This window comes from Nipponia nippon, unplaced genomic scaffold (assembly GCF_047370975.1).
Source record: "Nipponia nippon isolate SJK-2023a ecotype South Korea unplaced genomic scaffold, ASM4737097v1 scaffold_4, whole genome shotgun sequence".
NCBI classification, from domain to species: Eukaryota; Metazoa; Chordata; class Aves; order Pelecaniformes; family Threskiornithidae; genus Nipponia; species Nipponia nippon.
The window spans coordinates 87803014-87826345 of NW_028262358.1; the positions used below are offsets into that span (position 1 = coordinate 87803014).

The window sequence follows — 23332 nt, forward strand, 5'->3', positions numbered from 1 at the left end:
CAGCACCTTTAGCAAAGTAATTCCTATGGACTTGGGTGGAAAATACAGAGCCCATATTTCTTTGCTTCTTTGAATTTAAACTATAATTTATACTTGCATTTAAAAAATCTGGGATATATAAAGACCATATTGGAAGCACGGTCTTTATCTCTCGAGCTCACAGGAAATGAGAGACAGTAATAGGATTTGAACTAGTTTCTCACTTGCGATGAGCATCCAACACTCGCCGAAGAAAACTGCCTTTCAGAATCTTTTCATTCCAAGGCCGCTCAGCAGAGAATCAAAATGCGCGCGTGCGAACAATGTTCATTTGTATTCTTAAGTGAGCTTGTTTTATTTTGCCATTTACTAAACGCCGGTGTAAAAACCCCTAAAGCAACGCGATCCTCGCAACAGACACGACTGACAGCCCCTCGCTGGAAGGCACACGCAAGCACAGGCTGCAACTGCTCTGCGGTTATTTGAAAGGCAGTGGTCAGGGCAACAGGGGCCATTAATTTCTCTGCGTATTATAAACGTTTCCAGAGATGTGCGCAAACGCACTAGAAGCGGAGCAGCCGACATCTGAGGCTGTAAACGTTAGAAAAGCTTTAGAAGGGGGTTTCTGCGTAAGGGCGAGAAGGGATGGTTGGGCTTCGACCTTGGCGGCAGGGAACGCAACGCGCTTTGAGCTCTCCCCGTCGTGCCTCTGCGGAAGAGGAGCCGAGCGGCTCCAGAGGCACCGCGCCCCCTCGGGACGCCGGCGAAGAAGCTTTGGCTGCAGGTGGCCCCAGCGCTGGCCCCACGGGCTTCGCGCACGTGAGCACGGCTGGCCCTCCGCGCCGGCCCGGCACGGCGCCGCCACCAGACGGAGAAACAGCCTGCTCTGGGTTGCCTTCCCCCGCTTCCCCCGCCGGCTCCCGCCCAGCCCCGGGAGGCAGAGGAACGCCGCGGCGCCACCGGCAACCCCGGCCGAAGGGGCGGCGCGGGGGGGGGGGGCAGCCGCAGCCGCGCCCCGCCTCCCCGCTGCCGGCGGCCCGGGGGCGGGTGGCCAGAGGGCCCCCAGCCCGTCCCTGCGGGGGGGACGGAGCGGCCGCCGGGGCCGGCACCGGCCTCCTGCCGCCAGACCCCCTCCCGCTGACAGCCGCCGCTCGCCGGAGGCAGGTGCGCGGGCAGGCCCCGGCTGCTGCGTTATCCTGCCGTGACCTCTCACGGCGGACGCGGCGAGCGGCGGCGGCGGCGGCGCCCGGCCCCTGTCCCCCGCCGCGGGCTCCGCCGGCGCTGCCCTCCCGCCGCCCGACAGGCGGCGCCGCTCCCCACGCGCGCCGCCGCCGCCACACGTGACCGCGCAGCGACTTCCGCCTCCAGCGTTGCCCCGGTAGGAATGGCGGCGGGGGGCTGCGCCCTCCCGTCACGTGTCTTCCACGCGCGCACGGCGGCGGAGGGGTGGGGCGAGAGGAAGGCCGGCGGGTTGGGCGGAGTCACGTGGCACGCCGCCGCGCGGTCCGTTTTGGCGGGCGGTACGGTGGCCGGCGGGGTTTCCCAGGCAACCGCGCCGCCAGCCAGGGAGGCGGCGGCGGCGGCCGAGAGGGGCCCGGCGCGGCCCAGGTACGCTCCCGGCGCCCTCGGGGCAGCGCTCGGCTCTGAGCCGCTTCCTCTCCCGTCCCCCCGCCGCTCTCTGGAGTGGCTCCTCGGGCCGCGGAGCCGAGCCCTGCCCGCCGGCTCGGTTCTTCGTCGGGGGCTGCTCTTCTCTCTCCTCCCGCCCGTCTCCGAGCCCCCGCGCTGCCGGGGGCCGTCGCAGCCTTTCGCCAGCAGTCGCTAGGCCCGGGGCGGGAGAGGACGGGGCTGGAGGAGAGCCTCCCGCGGGGCTGGGGGCGGCACGGCCCGCCGGCCCCAGGGCTGCTGCCCGGGGTGCCGGCTCTGCGTGGGCTGTCGGGGAAGCCGGAGGAGGAGAAGGATCAGGTCACGGCTGGCCCGAGCCCTGGGGTGATTAAAAGATTACATGAAATGCGTTAGGCTGTGTAAGCTTTCCCTCCTCCCTGTGGGTTAGCCATGCCTTCCCAAAACTTCTGCTTTCTGCCCTGTGTTACAGCATATATCCCAACAGGTCACTTCTTTGTTTTACAACTTGCAAAGTCATTTGTGAGCCTCCAGTTGTAAAGGTGTGGCTGTAAGGTATATTTGCTAAGGTTAATGTTTGTCTGTAATTTTCTGTTCTGAAAATTATCTGACATATTTGTTGTCCTTTTGGAAAACAAAGCTTTATATTGTTAGTTTTTATAAAAGCTGTAATTATATGGTAGACAGAAGTACAGATAATGTCAGAAGAATCTTTTTCTGGCAAGGCTGGAATTAAGTATTCTCCACTTGATGAAGTAGTTGGCACAGCTAGTAAACTGTTAAAGCATCTAGTGTTTGGCATCTAGAGTTCTTTGATGTAAAAGTATAAAAGGATACTGGATTATGTGTGTCATGAGAGGTAACATTCTAAATCTTCTTACCATGTTTTCAGAGATATTGTCCAAGTGCTTACAGAAGAATATCTTACTTGATTCAAAGTCTGGGCAGTCTGCTCTAACTTTTTTTTTTTTTCCCCCCCGACTGCCAAAGCCAAAGTGTCGGGTGGTCTATGGACGAATAAGGAGTGAAAGCAGGAAGCAGTTGTCACAACTCGCCTGTCAAGATCAATTTACTGGGTAGGTAACAGTCCTGTGAACTGAGAAGGCTCCATATTGGGGGAAGTTTTATTTAGTGGTAAAAGCATTTCTGCAAATGTTTAGCCCTTTTATGTTTACATAGCACTTCTCAGCCGGGAAGATGCTAGGGTAGTTTAATGCTGCTATACATATGCAGTTTTGAAGGCAGCCATATGTGTTGAGCAGTGTGATATACAAAAGCTTTGTAGCGTTTTGAGTGTGGGGCATATTTTATACCTGAGAAGTCAACACAGACTTTTGCGAATGGGATGGGGGCAAGTGCCTTTGGCTTTCTGTGTCAGGGCAGATCAAACCAAATGTCGTCCTCTAATCTTTCGTGCATTTATTGTTTACTGAGTCCTAAGCACAGCAGGGATGATGAAACAAAACTTATAATTCCATATGTCTCCAGTTTTGGAGAAGAAATGTAGAAAGGAATTAAAAGCCCTTAAAATGGATGGGAAGTATTACTGCAGTGGATTCTTGTTTGATCATTGACAAAATGCTTAGTTGTGGGTAGCTAAGAGAGCTGTCCTTTGAAGAAAAATGTAAAGATGGTGATTTATTTACCTCTCAAAGTTTAAATGCTGAAACTGTTGTTTTGGAAATTAGTATTTTGATTATAAGGAATTTGGGTAATCCAGACATGTTTGCATTGATTGTCTTGTTCAATAAATGATTTAGATTAGGAGTAGGAGGAATGAAATTTGGCATCTCTTGAGATTTTTTTTTTTTTTTTGCTTATAGCTCTCAATGAAAGCAGCAAATCACTAGGCTACCTCTAATTTCAGAACGCTTTTAATTAATTTTATTTTTATTTTAAATCTTAGTTTTTAAACTCGGTTGTTTGGAACGTGACATCCAGTTGCAGATTATGGCTCATCGATTTTCAAAAGAAGAATTAGATGAGCAGTTTGAAGAGTTTCTGAAAGAGGTATGTTTCAGGGAAAGGTCACATCCCTTTTCCCTGTTAAAATACAGGAGGAAAATTGAGTGTGGAAGAATATGAAATGGAAGATGCAGCTGTGCTTTTATCACATAATTCACATAGCTGTCTTATGTGTGGGTCTTTGCAAGGTCTTCGCTTCACTGCTAAACTTAATTCATACTGATTTGCTGTATTGAAATCAAGAGAACAGTTTTGTGATTAAATAAATATTTTGTTCCTGCTACATTTTATCTTCAGAAAGAGCCCTTGCTTCTTGATTTTTGTTTCAGTTTAATTGTGTGTAGCAGATGTAGTAGCAGGAAGCTCCAATAAAAATTGCACTTTGTACTATGTAGTAAAGATCTGTAGTAACCAGAGGCTTCTTTTTCAAGAAGATTTTAGCTTTCCCAGGTAGGTCTGTAACTCTGCTTTGACCATGCAGCTTGTGAGGTGTTTTTACAGATCCGGAGTAAGCGTAACCTCACTGAGCAATACTAAATTGAGAGAATAGAAAACCAAAATGCCATCTGAAAATTAAGATTCACAAATAACTTAAAGGTAGATTTTGGCCTTTAATTTGATGATGTAATTGAATTAACATTCTTGAATTCACTGAAATTATTAATGTTAGTAAAAATAGAAAATTAGGCTCTGCGTTTCTGTCAAAGTTCTTTACTTACTGTTGTTATGAAGGAGTTGCTCTGGGGAAGAGAAAGATGTTTTCTTTTATTTATTTTGCCCATCTGACAAAACTCTGCATATGATTGCTTCTAGTATTTTCTTCCTTGTTTGACATGCTCTTCTTGCTCCTCAGCTATTGCCCACGTTGAGAATGCTCAAGTTAGGAAAAAAAAAATCAAAATAGCTGTATTGAATTATTCTAAGCAGTATTTGGCATGTTTCAGAGAATGTAACTTTTAATAACTCATGTCTTAATTGTTTTTTATCGTTTCAAACTAAAACTGTTTGTAAAGTGTTTAAACTTGCGTAAACACATACGCTGCCAATCCAGTCATTAAAAACATGCATTATTTTATGTTTTGCCAGCTAGATACAGACCCAAATAACAATGACATTATCTACTCTCTGTTACTTTATATGTACGCATCTTCTGTTATGTCCCTCCCTTTGCTTTTGTTTTTTATAAAAAATGTGCAGCCTTTTAATGTTAGAAGCATGAGAAACTGGTGTGCTCCATGGTTTGAAATTGCTGTGTAGGTGATGTTTGTGTTGAGCGTATAATGGCGGGGGGGGGGGGGGCAGGAACAGCAAAAACTGTTTCTTAGTAGTTTGAGGAAGACTTAATGTTGTTTAAGCAAATCTTTCAGAGAAGAAATGGAGCAGGATGTTTTTTCCCTTTTAAATAACTCGTAGTTAGTGAAACTGCCTTTGTTTGGGGAGAAGACTGTATGTATGTTTGCAATTAAAACATATAAAGTTAAAGAAAGACTGTAGATGCAGTTGGATGATGCAGGTCTAATATGAGGATTAAACTGAAGTCTTGTGGCGTATGCACTATGAGTGAAGAGGATTTCTAGGCTTTTATCATTATACAAAAGGAAACACAAATGTCTGCCTGGTCACACTTATTCCCAACCCTGTGCCAGAACGGCCTGTTGTCATCCATAATTCTTCTCTTCCTCCTCCATTGTCTGTGTGCCTGTGATCTTTCCACTCCCCACTACCAGTATCTTGCTTTAGCGTACTTCCCCTATTGTCACTTTAATTTACGTATTGTCTGTCATATTGGCACGACAGAGTTTTCTGAGTGTTGGCTGTGACGTTCCCTTGGGACGTGCAGTGTGAGGAACTCTTTCTAATACACTGTGCTTCAATTAATTGCTTTTTTTGATGACACTTCAAGCAAAGCAAAGTTAGGAAAAAGCCATTGCCTGCTTCTAGTCTTCTAGGTTGACTTTTGTTCTACTTGATATTCATGGACAGCTGAGAAGGAAGACTTTCAGAAGGAAAGGCTATACCATCATTATTAGAAAATCTGTAGAATAGTACCTGGAAGAGTAACACTACACATTAAACCATGTTTGAAAAACATTTTTTATTAAAAGATCATATATATTAAAATACTATTTTCTACTAAAAATATAATTTGGAGTGGACTTGTTTTACTGAAAAAGACTTGTTTCATGAAATAATTAGGACAACTGGTCGTGAAAGTCTGAGTGTTTTAGATCCAATCCTGTATTACCTATCTACTTTCTTAAGTTCTTCCATGTGTATAGGAGGTGGTAAGCTGATTATGTGCCACGTAGTTGTTCCAGTTCTTAAAACTGACTCTTTGGCTTTTGTTTAAGTTGAGATTAAACAACTGACACTTCTTCTTTTACTTTTCTTTTTGTTTGTGTATCTGTGTTCCTGAAAGGCTAACAGGATGTGTTATAGAGGAGAGGAAGGAAGAAATCGGTGCCACTTACTGGCACTGAAAAGCCATTACTGGTCCAAAAAGTTGATTGTTTGATTGATTTACTTCTTTTCAAAGGAAGGAAAAAACCTGTAAGTTTTGCTGTTGAGACAACTGACATGTTGGGGAAAATGCACTAGTATTTTTGTGTCAGCATTTCTTTCCCAGCTGCTGCAACTTTACTGTCTGCAGTTGACAAGATGGCTGGACATAGAAAGTTTCCAGAACTTGAGAACAACCTGTGGGAGTTTCAGTTTCTTTAGTTACGGTGCTCTAAGGAATATGAGCATCATTGAAGTTCTGCTTGCAGAGTAGAGGATACTGTTAGTCATAAAAGAAACAGCAAGTGATAACAGAGCTTGCATTACGCACCTGTCAGTACTTCTAGCTAGCAGGAGGCAGTCCGAGCTTTGGGGACAATGGCGCTAGTACTTGTGTTGTGACTAGTGTAAGGAAGTTGTTATTTATAGGACATTTATTAAGAACATAAAACTGTTTTGTTCTACGTCACTGAGGCAACTTAAAGAAATTGCAATACACCCTGTTGTCTAGCAGTTTCATAATTTATTAAAATTGTGGTTTATTAAAGTGCAAGGCTCAGAGCGCTTAAATTTTCTTTCTGAGACTGTATGACAGGCATTTAGTTTTCTCAAGTGAAACTGCAAGCTCTGAAGATGTTATTGGTCAGAGATATTCATAAGAATATTATTTTCTTCTAATTATTTTTTCTTAAATGGTAGTTTTGGATAATTGGCATTTGATTTATGGATGTTCTTGTTAGGCCCATATAAATTGAAGTATATATTGAGTATATAATAAAGGTAGGTTTTTATGGTAGTGCTTTTTATGCAACAGGAATCAGGCAGTGGACTGCAGAGGCTTGTTTTAATAAAACATCCTCTTGTGTTTTACATACTAAGTACCCACAATCCTGCTGCCTCTAGTATTCTGTTTATATTGTCACATTTTCTTATTTGTGACTATTACAGAAGTGAAGCTTTTGAAATTTTCCCGTATGATTCATTTCATATGTGAATTCTTTTTCTTACACTTCATGGCTTTTGCTAACTCTATTCACCGTGTTCTTTAAGAGACTTTAGGACAATTGGGTTCAACAATTATGGCTAAAAAATTAGATAAAAATAAAAAGTATGCCACTCCCCTTAGCCCCATGTTTACTGAGTTTAAGCACAAAGAATACATAACACGTAAGGTTGCAGTGCATTAGCTTAATGAATATGTTTCCCTATTCAAGGTCTGGACAGCTAATTGTGGCTCTGAGCCTGCTGTAAGCCCCAAAGAGCTCTGTTAAAGAAAAAAAGCAGAGATTAGTTTCTTTAAAAAAAGCTGCATCACTTCAAAAGAGTGCTGTTGTCTTATGAAGTGTCCGTAGGTCTTTTCCTCCCTGTTACTCTTCAGTAATTTAAATTCATAGGATGTTCATACTCAGACTGTTTTTCTCCATTGATTTAAGCCATCAGTCAAAATCAGCATGGATGATGAAAGCTTAATACAAGGAGTTGGGCAGGAATGGCTCTGTCATTTCTATTAATTTCCATGAATACAAAGTATAAAATTAATTTCTGAAATCTGATTTGCTGGGAGCTGGAATGTTGCTTGTGAAGGTTTATTTTTAGAATATTAATAATGTTGTTCATGTACAAAGCAAGGCCAAGGCAAAACTGTTTCTGCTCTACTTCATTATCTTCAGGGATGTAGTCAGGATTTTGTTTCTTACATGTTCTAAGTAATTGAAAGAGAGCTGATTATGCTGTTCGTTTGAACATGTACTCTACTAAGCAGTTAACTTTTAACATATCCAAATTCTGGCAGCAGGGTTATTATGATATGCAGTATTATGCCACATGAATATAGATATTGTTTCTTACTCAACTTTGTTATGCATATACAAAAAAAGCAGACAGTGGGGAGTAAGGAGAGGCATCTGAACTCAGAAGTCCAGAATTGAGTGGCTGAAAGACAGTTAATGTGAAAATATAAAAGCTGTCTTTAATCTTGTGTCCAATTGACTCAGTCTCTTTCAGATGATTCACTTGGAAATTCAAAGAAAAAATCCAGTATTCTTGAGACATTGGGACAGCCCAGGAAAAAAGAAACGAAGAAAAAGGATTCAGTGCCATGGTGGATATCTGAGGAAGATTCGGATGATGGTGGTAAGTAATGTAGTTTTGCAATTTTTTGGCCACAGGGGGTCAGGCTAGTTCTTTGTCATGCTTCATATAGGCCTTGTTTCAGATTAAGTTGATGCCACTCAAGTGCTTTATAACATTACAATGCAAGTTTGTGAAGTATAAAACTCAAATGTAATTGTATTTTTTTTAAAAGAGATCATATTCAAGCTGTAAGCAAGCTTTCTGCTGTTTTTTCTGTAGCTGTCAAGTTATTAAAACTTATTAAAAAGAGTAAATACATTATAAATAGTAAGATAATTAGAAAATGTAACTTACGAATTCTGCTGAAATATTTTGTATTGTAACCAACCTGTTCCTTGTACTGATGTTTTGTAGATTTCTGTTTTTAAAACTGGAGAGGAAAAAGACCAATTTGTATAATCTTATGCTAATCGCAACATTTGTAATAGGTTGGGGAAGCACAGAAAAACTTTTCAACAGCAGCTGATTCAAAGCCATATGTCTGTCAGTATTCTCAATATTTCACTTACCAAGAACCATGGCTCAGGGGGAAAAGGGCTGTGATGACATGATTGCTAGTTCAGGATGACTTGGTCACATACTTCTGGAAGAAAACATATTATTGTTTGCAAGCTTTCCACCTCTAGTTTTCCATTTCTTCATTGTTTTCTTATTGGGTAGTAAAGCATATGAGTAGTTAAGTTTCCACAGGGTGATTGCCTCTTGTTCTTGTAGTAATTGGTGGCTTCTTATTTTCATGATTTATATAACTTATAACTGGAGCTTAACAGAAAGTTCCAGAAATCAGTTTTTCATATGACAGAGTTAAGATACTGCTGGTAGTCTCCAGTTTTAAGCATAGCACTGTCCTGTCAGTGTTGTCATAGTTAGGAGCCAAATTTTAGTCAGCAGTGGTGCCATTTAGGCATAACCCTAACAGGTGTTGTCTGGACTGCTTATCTGTTTCTGGCCTTTTAAGATGTTGCTGGAAAACTCAGATGGATATGAGAGAGTTCCTATCAGGCAGTGCAACTACATATCGGGTAATTATGAGACATTATGATGTCCTTACAAAAAAACAGAAGGACAGAGTGTTCTTGCTGGGCAAAGTGTGAGAATTAAGCGGTTAGCATGACCTCATTTTTCAACATACTATCAAAGAAAATTTTCAGGGGACTTTAGAAGTTCAGCATTCTTCCATGTTTTTTCTGAGGTGCTTGAGACAACCCATAAAGCACTTTGATGCTTCTCATGTTACTTCAATCAAAAAACCCTGGAATAGGTACTTAAAGGGCAGGGTGATTTCAAGTGTTAGAGAACAGTGCTTGTATGGGTCAAGTGCAATGCAAAGCAGAATCAGAAGAAATAATGTAATCGCAGAAAGTTGTTCCCATTCAAACCAATTCTACCACTTTTATTTTGTTAAATTAAGAATATCTTGCCAGCTTTGCAGTTTAACTAGAGGTAAAGCTATTAGAACTGAAACATGCTTGATCTGCAGTTGTGGTGGGTTGGCCCTGGCTGGATGCCAGGTGCCCACCAAAGCCACCCTATCACTTCACCTCCTGAGCTGGACAGGGGAGAGAAAATATGAGGAAAGGCTCATGGTTTGAGATAAGGGCAGGGAGAGATCATTCACCAATTACTGTCACAGGTAAAACAGACTCGACTTGGGCAAATTAGTTTAATTTATTACCAATCAAATCAGAGTAGGATAATGAGAAATAAAAGCTAAATCTTAAAACACCTTCTCCCCACCCCTCCCTGCTTCCTGGGCTTAACTTTACTCCTGATTTTCTCTACCTCCTCCTCCTGAGAGATGCAGGGGGACGGGGAATGGGGGTTGCGGTCAGTTCATCACACATTATCTCTGCCGCTCCTTCCTCCTCAGGGGGAGGACTCCTCACGCTCTTCCCCTGCTCCAGCGTGGGGTCCCTCCCACGGGAGACAGTCCTCCATGAACTTTTCCACTGTGGGTCCTTCCCACAGACTGCAGTTCTTCACAAACTGCTCCAGCGTGGGTCCCTTCCTTGGGCTGCAGTCCTTGAGGAACAGACTGCTCCAGCATGGGTCCCCTGTGGGGTCACAAGCCCTGCCAGCAAAGGTCACAAGCCCTGCTCCAGCGTGGGCTCCTCTCTCCATGGGCCCACAGGTCCTGCCAGGAGTCTGCTCCAGCATGGGCTTCCCATGGGGTCACAGCCCCCTTTGGGCATCCACCTGCTTCAGTGTGGGGTCCACCATGGGCTGCAGGTGGATATCTGCTGCACCATTAACCTCCGTGGGCTGCAGGGGGACAGCCTGCCTCACCATGGTCTTCACCAGGGGCTGCAGAGGAATCTCTGCTCTGGCACCTGGAGCACCTCCTGCCCCTTCCTTCTTCACTGACTTTGGTCAGAGCTGTTCCTCTCACATATTCTCACTTTGGTCAAGCATTGGAACAGGCTGCCCAGGGAAGTGGTTGAGTCTCCATCCCTGGAGGTATTTAAAGAACGGATAGATACGGTGCTTGAAGACATGGTATAGATGGACTTGGCAGTGATAGGTTGACGGTTGGACTTGATGATCTTAAGGGTCTTTTCCAGCCTTGACAATTCTATGATTCTCTCTCTGGCTGTAATTGCTGTTGTGCAGAAACTTTTTTCCCCTTCTTAAATGTATTATCCCAGAGGCACTACCACTGTCGCTGATGGACTCGGCCTTGGCCAGTGGTGGGTCCGTCTTGGAGCCGGCTGGCATTGGCTCTATCGGGCACAGGGGAAGCTTTTAGCAGTTTCTCACAGAAGCCACCCCTATAGCCCCTGTGCTACCAAAACCTTGCCACGCAAACCCAATACAGCAGTTTATTCACGTATAAAATAAAAAAAAAAAGAGTTCTGGTAAACTTTTTAAGGTCTCTCTTAAAAAAAGCTTCTCCTTTAACAGGAAAGCATTCAGAAGGTGAGCCTACCCAGTTTTGCCAATATGGAATCCATTTACTTGCAAAAGAAGCTAGCCTGTTCGTATTCATACTCTTCATGATGAGGGGCTGGATTTTTTCGCAGAGAATTGAAAGTAATCTGTGTGTAATGCTTTTTGAATCAAAGGTCCAATATTTCTTGGCAGTTGGACATAATAAAATTGAGAACACAAGAGTAGTAATAATATAAGTTACTGCACAGGATGACTGAGAAGGAGATGATTTAGATTTTTAACTTTTCATAAGGTTATTAAATGTGGCCTAAATAGCAAAATAGTTGTCCTGCTTAAAAAAAAATAATATTGCTGTGATGATAACAAATATGGTAATAAGCTGAATTTATTTCTCAAAAGGGTAAGGTTGGCATTCTTTGAAATTTTCTGGAGATTCCTGTCTATTCTCCTAGTCTTGAACCTCCACACTGGTTGTAGATAGGACTCTTATTGACAGGCTGTCAGCTAATAGAATTAGTTTTTAAGTATTTTGTCAACATGAATCAAACTTATGTAAATGTATAAATCTTACGTCCACCCCCAGTGTGGCACTGCATTACAAATATATGCTTCATATGTATGAGTTGCTGTGTTTGGGTGGCACTGTATAGAGATGCTGTTATATTAATAGACTGGCTAATTAGCTTGAGTAATGCACTGACCTGATAAATTGTTTTCATTTTGAGTTACTTCAGTATCTATATCATGCTTTCTTAAAAGATGCAAGACGGATAACTGGAAGACAAAATATATGCTATACATTTATTTGTTGTCTGATTGTTTTTTCCAAAGCACCTTGTTGCACAAGTGCCAGGAAACAGGTAGAGATTTAAACTAATAGCCTGTTTTCACTTGGTTTTGTAGATTGATGGTAAACAGCATAGACTATTTCTGTTCATTTGGCTAAGCAGTATAAAGTACATTTTAAAATAACTGAACTTGTTATTCTAGGCATGTTTGAACTCTTTGTTCTTCAGCTTTAAACTGAAATGTGCAAATTATGATTCAAGATACTGTCTTCCATATTTGACAGGTTAAAGACATACCTCTAACTAATGTCCTTTCTACTTGCTTTTGTCGTTTAAATGATAAAAAGAAATTGGATAATAAGAATTCCTGTCCTGTCTTGCTTGCCTGTCTGTTCTTGCTATTTGTCTTACTTTTCAAGATTTTCAAACAAGATTTGTTAAACTGAGAAAAGAGAAGAAACTGATGGAAAGCCATGCTGAAATAGTGGAAAATAGTGAACAAAAGAGTACCCATTCAGATTCCCAGTCTGGTATTTGATTAAATAGGTTTTCTTAAATTTATTCAATATCAGCCTTGTATTACTAGTGTGTTTCCTATAGAAAATCCTTTGCAAATTGTCCATTTGACCATAGTGTTCTTGCTAAAAGCAAGCTGCCACTTACTTCATTTGTCATTTCCAGAAGAAAGTAATAACTATGTGAACTTTTTCTCAGTTATCATTACATCATGCATCGCTACCTATAGTGATGTAGGAGGACAGACAGTATTGAATGTAAGCCAATGTGGGGGGAGAATAACTTTGAAAATATAAACAAAGGTCAGTATGTTTAGTAAACAGAAGATGTCTTACACTTTCTGTATTTCATACTCGAGAAATATTAATATTCACTGTTCTACTTGTTTAATTTCAAAGACTCCAGTCAGAGAAGCATTCTATTTATTTGCTATTGATGTGATTCTTTTCCCTCTGCTGACGAGCAGGCTGCTCTGTGCGTGCTGCCCCTGGAATAGAGGCAGTACAGTTGGTGTAATAATGACAAACTAAGTTGTTTATTCTACAGTGTTATTTTAGTCAACATAATTTCAGATTCAGCCTTTTATGTGAAGTCAGTTTTTGTGCTATCTGAAGAGAAGCTTCAAAGAATAATAGAGTTATAAATATTGATCCATTAAATAGTTTTGTGTGAATGACAATAGCAATTAACTTGTACGTACTAGTTTTAATGTGGCCTTGGTGTTAAATTCAAGCAGATCAATAATATTTTGGACAGCCATGGCAAAGAAATATTTGGCACTTGGTCTTTAGATTGTGTTGGTGATCTACTATGTAGCCTATAGAACATTTCCCTATGTGAGCTTTCTGGAGCGTATGTGCTGCCCTGTCTTCATAAGCCTTATTTGCATAGAATAGCTATAAAGCATCTCGGTCTGGGAGATAAATGCTAAAACCGAATCTATTTCTCGAATTAGGCTTAATATTTGAAATACGAGCAACATAGGAGTTTGGCAGTTATTTCAAATTACTGTTTTAAAAGACATCAGGTGCTTGCATTATTTACAGCAGAAGGCATGCTGTCAACAGTTTTAGTTTCCCAGTAAATGTGAGAGAATATAAATCTAGAGAAGTGATACCTCACTAGTGGTCTTGGACATTGGTTGAGGGAATAAAGGACCTGAGCACTGTATGAGCATGGATTTCATAGTGTTTTTCTTTTCGCATTGCACCTGCCATATGCTCACCAGCTTCCTTGAGTCATTTTGGATGTTTCTGAGTTGTGTTAGTTTCCAGTCACATCTCCCCATAGTCCTGTTTCTAGATAGCATAAGTATTTGGCCTGATCCCCTAGATGACTCTTGCTCTCTCTTGTGTCAAGGTAAATTCAAAAAACCCGTAACTAAGAGTTTTCTCTGAATTAGCCAATTTAGAAGCTGCCTCCAACCCGACAACTTGAACAAGGAAAAGTCTAATACAGTGCATATGGCTACCCTAAGGTATATAAAGTATGTAGTGTGACTGTCATCTAAGTATCATGAGAGAGCAGAGTTTTCAGCATAGGTGCTGTTACCTAAAACTTAATTCTACTAATGTGAATGGAAGGCATTTGGTTGTGTTTGCTTCTAAGCAAGTCCTCACAACGGTTTGATCGAACAACATGCAGTTCTTGTACCTGACAGTGATAAAGACAGTAGTAATTCACATTTATGTACCTATGTTTTTCCACTTTTCTTTGAACGGATCTAGATGCTTTCTTTCAAAATTTGTAGTACAAAACTTCTTTTATTGTTGAAGTAGTTTTTCTAGTTTTCTTTGTTTTCAGGTAATATATTGAGCTAGAAGAGTGTATTTGAATGCAAGCTATATGTGGAGCAAGAAGGAATTTGTCTATTATAAACATAAAAAAAGAGGAAAAAGAGTTTTATTCTCCAAGCTCTAAATATTAACTTTAATTTTTAGTTATAGCTAGAAAACTGTAGATAGTTCAATCTACAAGAAACTGAACTGCATTACTTTTTCAGAAGTGGCAATTTGAATTCTCACATCTTACTTTTCTCTTTATTCCCTATCCATTATGTATAAAAACTGATATATGTTTGTGTACACTTAAAAGTAGTTCCCCCTAAACCTTCTTCCAGTGCATCTCGCAGCAAGGCTTTGTCTAAATTCAAAATGCTGGAAAAAATTCATAAGGACAAGAAAGATTCATACTTAAACAAAGAAGAAGGAAGCCTCACTTCTGACAGTCCAGACAATTCTGAGGGTAACAAATTTATTGTATTTTATATCATATTTAAAAACTCAGTTCTGACAGTCCTGGTCAGATTAAGGAGAAAAGAAGTTACTTTTTAAATAGATGTTTGTCATTGTCTGTGGGTTTGAGTCCTTTGTGTTTATGTTTTTAAATTTTTCTCTGCAAGTGTGCTGGTTAAAAAAATATTTCTAAGTGAAACTCAGGTTCTTATTTTAATGAATTACAAGTGGCAGGGCTTTAAAAAAGAATACTGTATATCATTAGCCTTACAAAATATTTCATATGAAGATATGGGTGGTGAAATCTTTGAAGTTCAAGAAAACTGCTGCTTCAATAAGTTTTTATGAAAAGTAACAAATACCCCCCCAAAAAACAAATCACTCTTACGAACTCCGCAGAAATCAGTAGGTCTGTTCAAACAGCCAAAAAACACAGTGAAAAGAGACTTTGAAATCCATCCAAGTTGATATTTTTTCAAAGTTTGATAAGTTTCTCAGAGTTCAGATTGTGTAGGGCTAGTAAAAAGACATTTTTGCCTTCATTAGCAATGGTAGTATCTCCTGTAATCGGCGGGGGGGTGTCTAGGAATTGGGAGTGGCTGAGTTGCAAAACTGAATGGCTTCAAAACAGCATTTGATTTTCAGATTATTCTGGGAGATGCTTTTCTAAAAAAGCTCTGGTCTGATTTAAATGGGCAAAATACTTCAGAAATACTAGATAGCTTACATAAATCTCATGAAGCCTTCAAGATCAATGTAACTCTGTTCAGAAAGTTCATTGAGTTTGAGATTACTTAAATAAAACAACTCAGGAAAATGTTTTTCTCTAAAATTTTGTTCTGTTAAACATTGTAATTGTCTTTTTACTGAAGTATGTTCCCATCTCCTTTTTTGTAAGTCTTACACAGGAGGGCAGTGACAGTTTATCTTTGATTCTACTAACATATTCTCATTGAAAAACAGGGTGCTGGAGGTCTGGTGGGATTGTGGCTAATCTAAAGCTCTGCAAAAAAACTTTAATGACCTGATGACCCAGCTGCAAGCTCCTGTTAGCTGTCTTGATAACTAGAATAGAGCGCCATCTAGGTAAATTACTTTAAATTACAGCATTTAGCTGCCAGAGAAAGGGACTATTTGTGCTTTTTCACTTCTGTTCAGCACTTCGAGCTTTCCATTTTATACTTTTCAATGTAGTAGAAAAATGTATTTATTTAGACATTAACTTTGTACACAATGTGGAGCTTGACCTTTAGTCAATGTCTCTGACATTTATTTGTTGCATGCAAGACAAGTCAGTCAGAGCTCTGTATCAGGGACGGAGCTGAAGTTAGATACAGGAATGTGGAAGTCCTTTCCAAGATGTAGAATCTTATGCACTTAGCCTCTCAAGAAAATGTGCGAGGGGACTTTGTCATTGCAAGTCAAGAAAAAAACCCTATTCTACTTCTTAACAAGGAGGCTCTTATAATCAGAGTGCACGTGCTGAGGGCTGCCCAGTAGGGAAGGAAAAGGTGTTCAGACTCTTACTTTCCTCACCCCGCCTCACCCTGGGTACTTTTTCAGTACTGAATGGAGAGGATTCTCCATTGTCATAATACAGGCAAATATGGCATTTCTTAACAGGAACTTGGTTGAACCTGTATAGAGGACAGCGTAACAGCCCAGAGGTGAAGCACTTGATCAGCATGTGGAAGACTGGTTTAGTGTTCTTGATCTGAAGGCTATTGATGTACTCTTCTCCTGCAGTCTCCTGACAGCAGGAAATGAGCTGTTGTCAGTGTCTTCACCCCTCCTGGTATGTTCAGTACAAGGACACAGCTACAGCTACATTTCCTATGTCATTGGATAAAATGCATAAGCAGCTTTTCTCCTAGCCCTTCTCCTAAGAGAACCTCTAAAGAATCTAAGTATAGATGTGTGTGTTTAGGGGCAGGCAGAAGGGACTTGGTACTGCTTTTTAACTGGTAATGTCCTGAAATATTTGGCTTTTAGTTTTCCATAAGGAAGTAGATAAGGCAGCGTTCTGTCTGAGAGCAGAATTCACATGTAAGGTTGGTAAGGTGATGATGAACCCTTACAACGATGAAATTACAGTGAGGAGAGCAACTGCGTGTTGTAGTCGCGTAAACATACAGAATGGAAGAACTGGGTGTTCATCAGTGATCTTTAGGTAACTTTGGTTACTATTTTTTTCCTTAAACCATTTAATTTGTAACAAATGAAAAGGAGGTGCTGGGCCAATGGCTACAGTCTTCAAAAGTCTGTGGGTAGTAGATCAAATAAAATTAATAGGCTTTTAACAAAGAAATGTTAATTTCTGTACAGGGTTTGTGTGTGTGATTGTCTTCCATAAGTAATGTTACAGTAAGTCAATTTTTACAGATGTTATATTTGCCCCATGCTGAGCTATAGGTTTGTGTGCAAATATGAAGGATGGGAAGAAAATGTCTATAATAAAGTAATTAATTGTAATTAAACAAGATTTACATATCTGATAATAGAAACTGAAGATGAATGTGATTTGTGAGACCGGGTATCTTTGCAGTGGCAACATGGGCTTAAAATTGGTGGTTCTGGAAGATGACTAAAAGACTGAAGCGTCATACAAATAGCTTTTAGATGATAATCAAGAATATTGCAACTTTTTTCCTAGGAATGCTTGGAGCCAATGGAAGCTTTGTCAAGATACAGAACACTTCACAGCCCATGGGGGAAACTGATGAGGATATGCATGTGGAAAAGATACAGCTTCAGAAAAGTAACGGGGTTGCTGTCTCCTTAAGTAGAGACAGCCTGGAGACAAATGGTGAGAACTGAGAGTGCAGCCATTTCATGAAGTTGGCTAGCTCTAAATAAACTATTATTATAAACTGTTTCCCTTAATTCATTGCAAGTCAGGATTCTTCACTTCTGTCAGCTGCATCTTGTGAACTGAAGGCTCTTGGTACTAGCTTGTGACTATTTGATACTGTTAATATTTTGTGAGTCTGTCTATAGTTGTTGTTAACTAGTATGACTATTCTATGTGGACATACAGCACAGACACAATTAGTTTATTCTTTGTGTTGAAATTTAGATTCAGTTTTAGCTTCTGGGCCTAATCAAAGTATTGCGGGAGTTGGATTGGATACCTTGGAAGAACAAGACGAAAAAGACATCTTCTTTGCCAAACTTGAACAAGAAGCTTCCTCTACTATTGATTATTCAAGATTAAACAAAGAGCTGGATTCCAATGATTCTGTATTACTAGCACCATTTGTACGGTAATTTAGAGGGAACAAAAGTTGTGGACTGTATTAGTGGGCACATGTGGCTTGGGTATCTGAATACCATGGCCTCTGAGATTTTGTGGGACAAGATCGTGTCTGATTTCAGTCATTTTGTTTGTTTGTTTGTTTGTTTGTTTTGTGTGTTTTTTGTTTTTGAAGACAAGGACAAAGTAAGCTTAATAAATAAAAGAAAGGAATAAGGTGAGAGCCTGACTTGGTGATGAGTGGACATAGCTCACAGTCTTGTACATAACTCAATAGTTAAAAGTTGATTTAACATTGTAAGGTGTAATTAAATGAAAAGTTAACAACTGATAATAACAAGGAAGTAGATCAGGAAAGAGTCTGTGTCCCCTTAGACATGATGTTACAAATGAATCTAGAGGAAAGATACAAAATCTTCATAGACAAGTGCAATCCATTTATAATCAATTATGTGAAAATAAGCTCAAACATATGTGAGAGAAACAGATGAAGGGGCGATTCAGGCTGCTGTTGCTAAAAATGCTGAGTGCAAAGGAAACTTCCAATATGAAAACAGTTGGAGGGTCAGAATTCTGGGGAGTTTTAGATAAGGACAAAATTTTAACTTTACAGGAAAAGGGGAAAGAAAGGAGAGGGTTTTTTTGTTGTTAATGCAGAACAAGAAGGTCAGAAAAGGAAGCAAACCTGATGATAAAAATTTCTTTGAGAAGCTAATGTTGATGTTGGAGGGAATGCAGAAAGGGAGTGATTTTAAGAGTTAGATTGAGAATTTTAACTATGGACAGTTGTAAAAACTTAAATATTTATTTTAATAATTGTTGACATTTATCCACCTTTCTTACCGATGATTTGGTATGAGGGACAAATTCACATTTTTAATTTTATTGCTCATTGTAAGAGGTATCAAAGTTTGGAACTGGAGAAAAAAAACCTATATTTATTTGCTGTCCAATAAGAGAGTAAAATTTTCATTTTGTTTCTCAGAAATGAAAAAAGTGAAAAAGGAGAAGAATCCAGACATGAAGAGAAATCTGGTAATACCATCTTTCTAAATCGTTAATTTGAATTTTTTTTTTTTTTTTTTTACTGTTTGTACATTAAGAATTGTGAGAACCTCATTAAACAGAACATCAAATGAAAGCTGTGGATTAGTGCTCCAGTTCAAATGCAAAGTCTTCAGAAAATCTCACAGCAGGGTGTCAGAGGATAGCGTAGGATCTTCGTGTTTGTAGAGGGATATAATTTAAAGATCTGGAAAAAGGAAATTGTACCACAGTCTCATAGCTTATTCTATACTCTGTGTTGGCTTTGGAGCTAGTCAGAAAACTTGACTCTTTCTAGGTTTCAGATTCACAAGACCGTCCAGCATCCTCACTGAACTTTTTTGTTCTGAGTAATATGTAAACTTCTGTTGCCATATCACTCTGACCGTTGTGGGTAAAACTTTTATTTATCTGAAAGCTAATGTAATTTTCATATTAATGATTTGAATTTCTCCGTAGTTCTCACATCGGCCTTTTAGTCTGCCTTTGCATTATGACTGTGCAGCTGGTGTTCAGACAGAGGGTTTCAGGGGTTTGCTTTTGGTCTGTGCTTTTTTGTTTTGAAGTGGATTTTTAATCTATTGTGACCGATGTCTAAAAGAAAAACAACAAAAAACCCCCAAGCAACTGTCGATCAAGAACTGAATTAAAAATGACCCTGATGTTGAAATACATCTTAATGTTTGAATTACTCCAGTGGCTTAACTGTTACCTGTATTTTTGTGCTGTCTTTTCATACCTGAGTTTAATCTCTGTAATCTGCAGTATTACTCTTACCTGATCTTTTCCCCAAATTTCTGTGCTACACTCCATCTTGCTTATTTGTCTTTCACTTGTCATCTCTCTTTATTGCACTTTTCATTGCTAACGTAAGATAGAATGTATTCCTGTAATTTAATCAACAGATTGTATTTTCAAATTTATATATTTAGCTGAACTTTTGAGAGGTCCTGTTGTCAGGCTTGGATTTCTGAAACATAAAGAGGTTGTATTTGTAAACATTAAGCGCAGGAAATCTTTTCTCCTTGCAAGTTTGATTACTCTGTAGATTGCAAGAGATCATGATAGTTGTAGCAGAAATGCTACAACAATTTGGTAGCCTTTTTCTGAGGAAAACAGTTGAAATTACTTGATTGTTACCATCAGTTTTATGAAATTGATACTTCTGATTTTTAGGAAAACAGTTTCTATGGAATACCTCTAATGACCAATCTGTGTGTTACATGTGGTTTGGTTTAGTCTTTGTCAAACTGCTATTTCATGAAATAGCAAATGAAATAGTGGATAATACATGTGCAGGAATAGTATGAGCACTGTGTATGTCTTAAGTCGGTATGAGAAAACTATTTTCAGCTGATCAGACTTCTTATGGTCCAAAACCAGAGAGAATGCTGAAAGAGTCACTTTTCATAGAGTAGTTTTTACATAGTTTTACACATAGTTAGACTGTGTGTCAGTTGTATTGGTGACAGAACACAGAAAGAACACATTATAAAGCAGTGTTTTGCAGTGCTTCTAGATTTAGGCGTTACAGATAATGCAGACGCTGAAGCCTGTAACCGCAGGAGCTGAGTGGCAGAGATACGGCAACAGGGAATTGGAACTTGTGGAAGGATGTAGGTGACTGAAGGAAAAGCATTTGGCTTGCTTGTAAAATTCATTCTCTGACATACTTGTGTTTTTAAATAATGGTTACTCTTGAGAGTGGCTGTTGGGCCACCAAAGCAGGTCAGAGGAAGCAGAATAACAGATTCTGAGCCTGAAAACTGCTGGAGTTGTCACGGTGGATGTACAGAGTCCTTTGTCTACTAGGGGGGGAATTACATGGTTTTACCCCTAAGTGAGAGAAAGTGATTGGATAAAAGGGCCAATTCAAGTATGCCTTGAGGAGACAGAGGTAAAGGATATCATAAGACAAACTTCATTTGAATTCAGAGACATTATGTGTGACTTTTACCATAGTTTTAGTACCACACCCAGTCTCAAAACCTTTCTGTTGCCTTTGTGAAAGGAGTAATAGTGGCAGTAGCTGTTCTTAGACGAGAGATTGGGGAAGAGGAAATGGCTTTCCCTTACTGCTTTATTTTCCTTGAATATTCATTCTATTTGATGTTTATTTCACTCTTCAGGCAGCTACAGTGAAGATTTTGAAGAAGAAACAGATGATAATCCTGTCTTTAAAACTGAGGGAAGTCAGATGAATCAAAATACTGTGTCAGGAGTTGATTTAAGTCCTCAAGAACAGGTATAACTTACCAAATGTTTGTATTACTTGCATGAATTGTAAAAGCTCTGCAATGTATAACTGTAAAAATAATAAACCTTTATATAATATGTACTATCTGAAAGAAAAGAATATCGTGGTCCTGGGACTATATTGTTCTATTAAGGACATACACTTTCCTGTGATAAATCACTGAAAGGATTAAATTCTTCACAGGGTTTCCTGCTTATTCCTCCTTTGAATTAAGAACTGTGTATGGGAGTGCACAAATGATGAGCTCAGGTTGGAGCCTCAGCCTCAGAATGGGTAGTGATTAATCTCTCTCTTGGAGCTATTCAGGTGGTGTCTACACCAGCAAGTGACGCAGAGTGAGGGAAGTAGATCTGTACAGAGAAGCAGTTTGGACAGAGGTCCCAAAATCTACAGGGTATGAGCTTTGGGGCTATTACTGTCAACTAGCTTAGTCAGGTCTTTTGATTTGCAGCACATGTGGCTGGAGCACATTGGGTGCATTCCTGGAGCACATGTTCTGATTTGGTTTTTTTTATGAAAGGAGTCTATGGAGTGTGACATGTTCATCTGTAATAGGTAAATGGTTTTTTTTTTATTCTTTTTAAGTAAGTTTATTAGAGTAGTATTTCTAATAAATGTTTGAAAAGAACAGATAGAATGGAAATGCAGCGCACTTACTGCTACGTTATTTTCTTTTCTCAAATTACAACATAAGAGAACCAGGAAAGTGCAAGAACATTATTCCATTTATGCGAAGTAGCATTTAGTTCCTGGTCACTTGTGAGAGGTTTGGAGTACAGGATGCTGAGGACCTTTTGGCATCCTAAGGAGAGTTTTAGGGAAGTGCATATTCTTGGAGCACCAAGAACTGCTTAGTTCTAAGTTCTAAGAACTGTTCTTAGGTTTTGGACCAACTTTTAAAGTTTGTCAAGATTTTTTTTTTTTTCCCCTGAAATTCAAAAAGTAATTTTTTTTCTTTATTTTTGTTAGGAAGAAGCAAACACCGGCATGCTGGCTAAAGGTAAAATATAAACTTTGATCAGTAGGAGAATACTGAATATAACTTTTTGAAACTTTCTTACCTGGTTTTTACTGTTTTTATATTTTTCACCTGATTTTATTGTGTTCTACTGAAAGTCTGTTGGGCTGAAATGGTTAAAAATTAATCTATATGCTAGCACTTCCAAGTGATCATCAACGTAATTTTTTATTTTACTACATCTAGTCTGTACCTAGATTTTGATGCCTGCAATCAAGAGTTAATCAGTTTACCATTAATGGCATTAGAACAATCTATACAGCATTTTTTGTATGTTTAGTACATCAAGATAAGCTTTGGTATACTTCTAATTCCAGTGTAGACAGAGTATAAATAAGAGAATTGTGTTTTCTTTAACATTCATCTTCTTGGTTTTAGTTGTATTACTTGATTCACAAGATTCAACTACAGAACTTCAAAAGGCCATTGAAACATCAGATGTAGCTCCTGGAGAACATTATCTGCCTGAAGAAGTCAGTGGAATTGAAATGAATGAAGCAGGTAAGGGTTGCTTTAAAACAAACAAACAAAAACAAACAAAAAAGACAAAAAAAACCCCACCACACACACCAAAACCCAACCCCCAAAATCTTACTTTAGTAGAATAGGTGGCTCTGATGTCTTCATTTGTTCTTAGGTTATCAGTAAACATGAAGCCCTTAGCTTTTAGTAACGAGTCTTGAAAAGAGGAGGAAATATTTCAGGAAGAAGTCATGTTTCTGCTAAAAAGACAGCTTTTACACTTGGTCATTCATCGTAGCTAAAATTCTTCTTTGACAGTATTGAACACAATTATAAAATACTTTCTATTATCAAACTTTGTAAACAGTGTATGCCACTTATATCCGGAGTATGGCTCTGATGGTATCTGTTGAAAATAGTTATATCACATACGCTGTTAGTTTTAGTACTGATAAAATATTGAGGTGGGGGAGGGGGGTAGAGAGGCATGCAAACTGTAGATGAGACTATTTAGTATGTACTAATTAACTTGGCAACTGTTTATTTTTATAGTAAAAATGAGATTTTAAATTATTTTTTTCATAACTGAAATCACTGTTCTCACCGCATAATAGACCAAGCTAGTAACTGAAACATGGGCTCCAGTGGGATGTTTCCCAAAACAGAAAATCCTGT

The 23332-nt window shown here is 39.6% G+C and overlaps 1 protein-coding gene across 7 annotated transcripts in view; it reads left to right on the forward strand.

Moving 5' to 3' along the window:
- Nucleotides 1-1419: 1419 nt before the first annotated feature.
- The window catches only part of CEP162 (centrosomal protein 162), a 53580-nt gene continuing 31667 nt past the window's right edge, over nt 1420-23332 (forward strand). For 3 of the 7 annotated variants that reach the window (XR_015708893.1, XM_087777109.1, XM_087777108.1), the window contains exons 1-10: nt 1420-1587; nt 2590-2675; nt 3506-3609; nt 8058-8196; nt 17277-17429; nt 17700-17886; nt 18862-18911; nt 21050-21165; nt 22147-22177; nt 22574-22696. Coding sequence is in view for 6 of the 7 variants with exons in the window: in XM_087777109.1 (XP_087633235.1) it covers nt 3550-3609; nt 8058-8196; nt 17277-17429; nt 17700-17886; nt 18862-18911; nt 21050-21165; nt 22147-22177; nt 22574-22696 (859 nt within the window). In the remaining variant the exon portion in view is untranslated. Of the gene's footprint in view, nt 1588-2589; nt 2676-3505; nt 3610-5983; nt 6115-8057; nt 8197-14537; nt 14634-17276; nt 17430-17699; nt 17887-18861; nt 18912-21049; nt 21166-21637; nt 21733-22146; nt 22178-22573; nt 22697-23332 lie in introns of those variants that run through there. The other 4 variants (XM_087777111.1, XM_087777110.1, XM_087777113.1 and 1 more) reach the window with 4 other exon arrangements.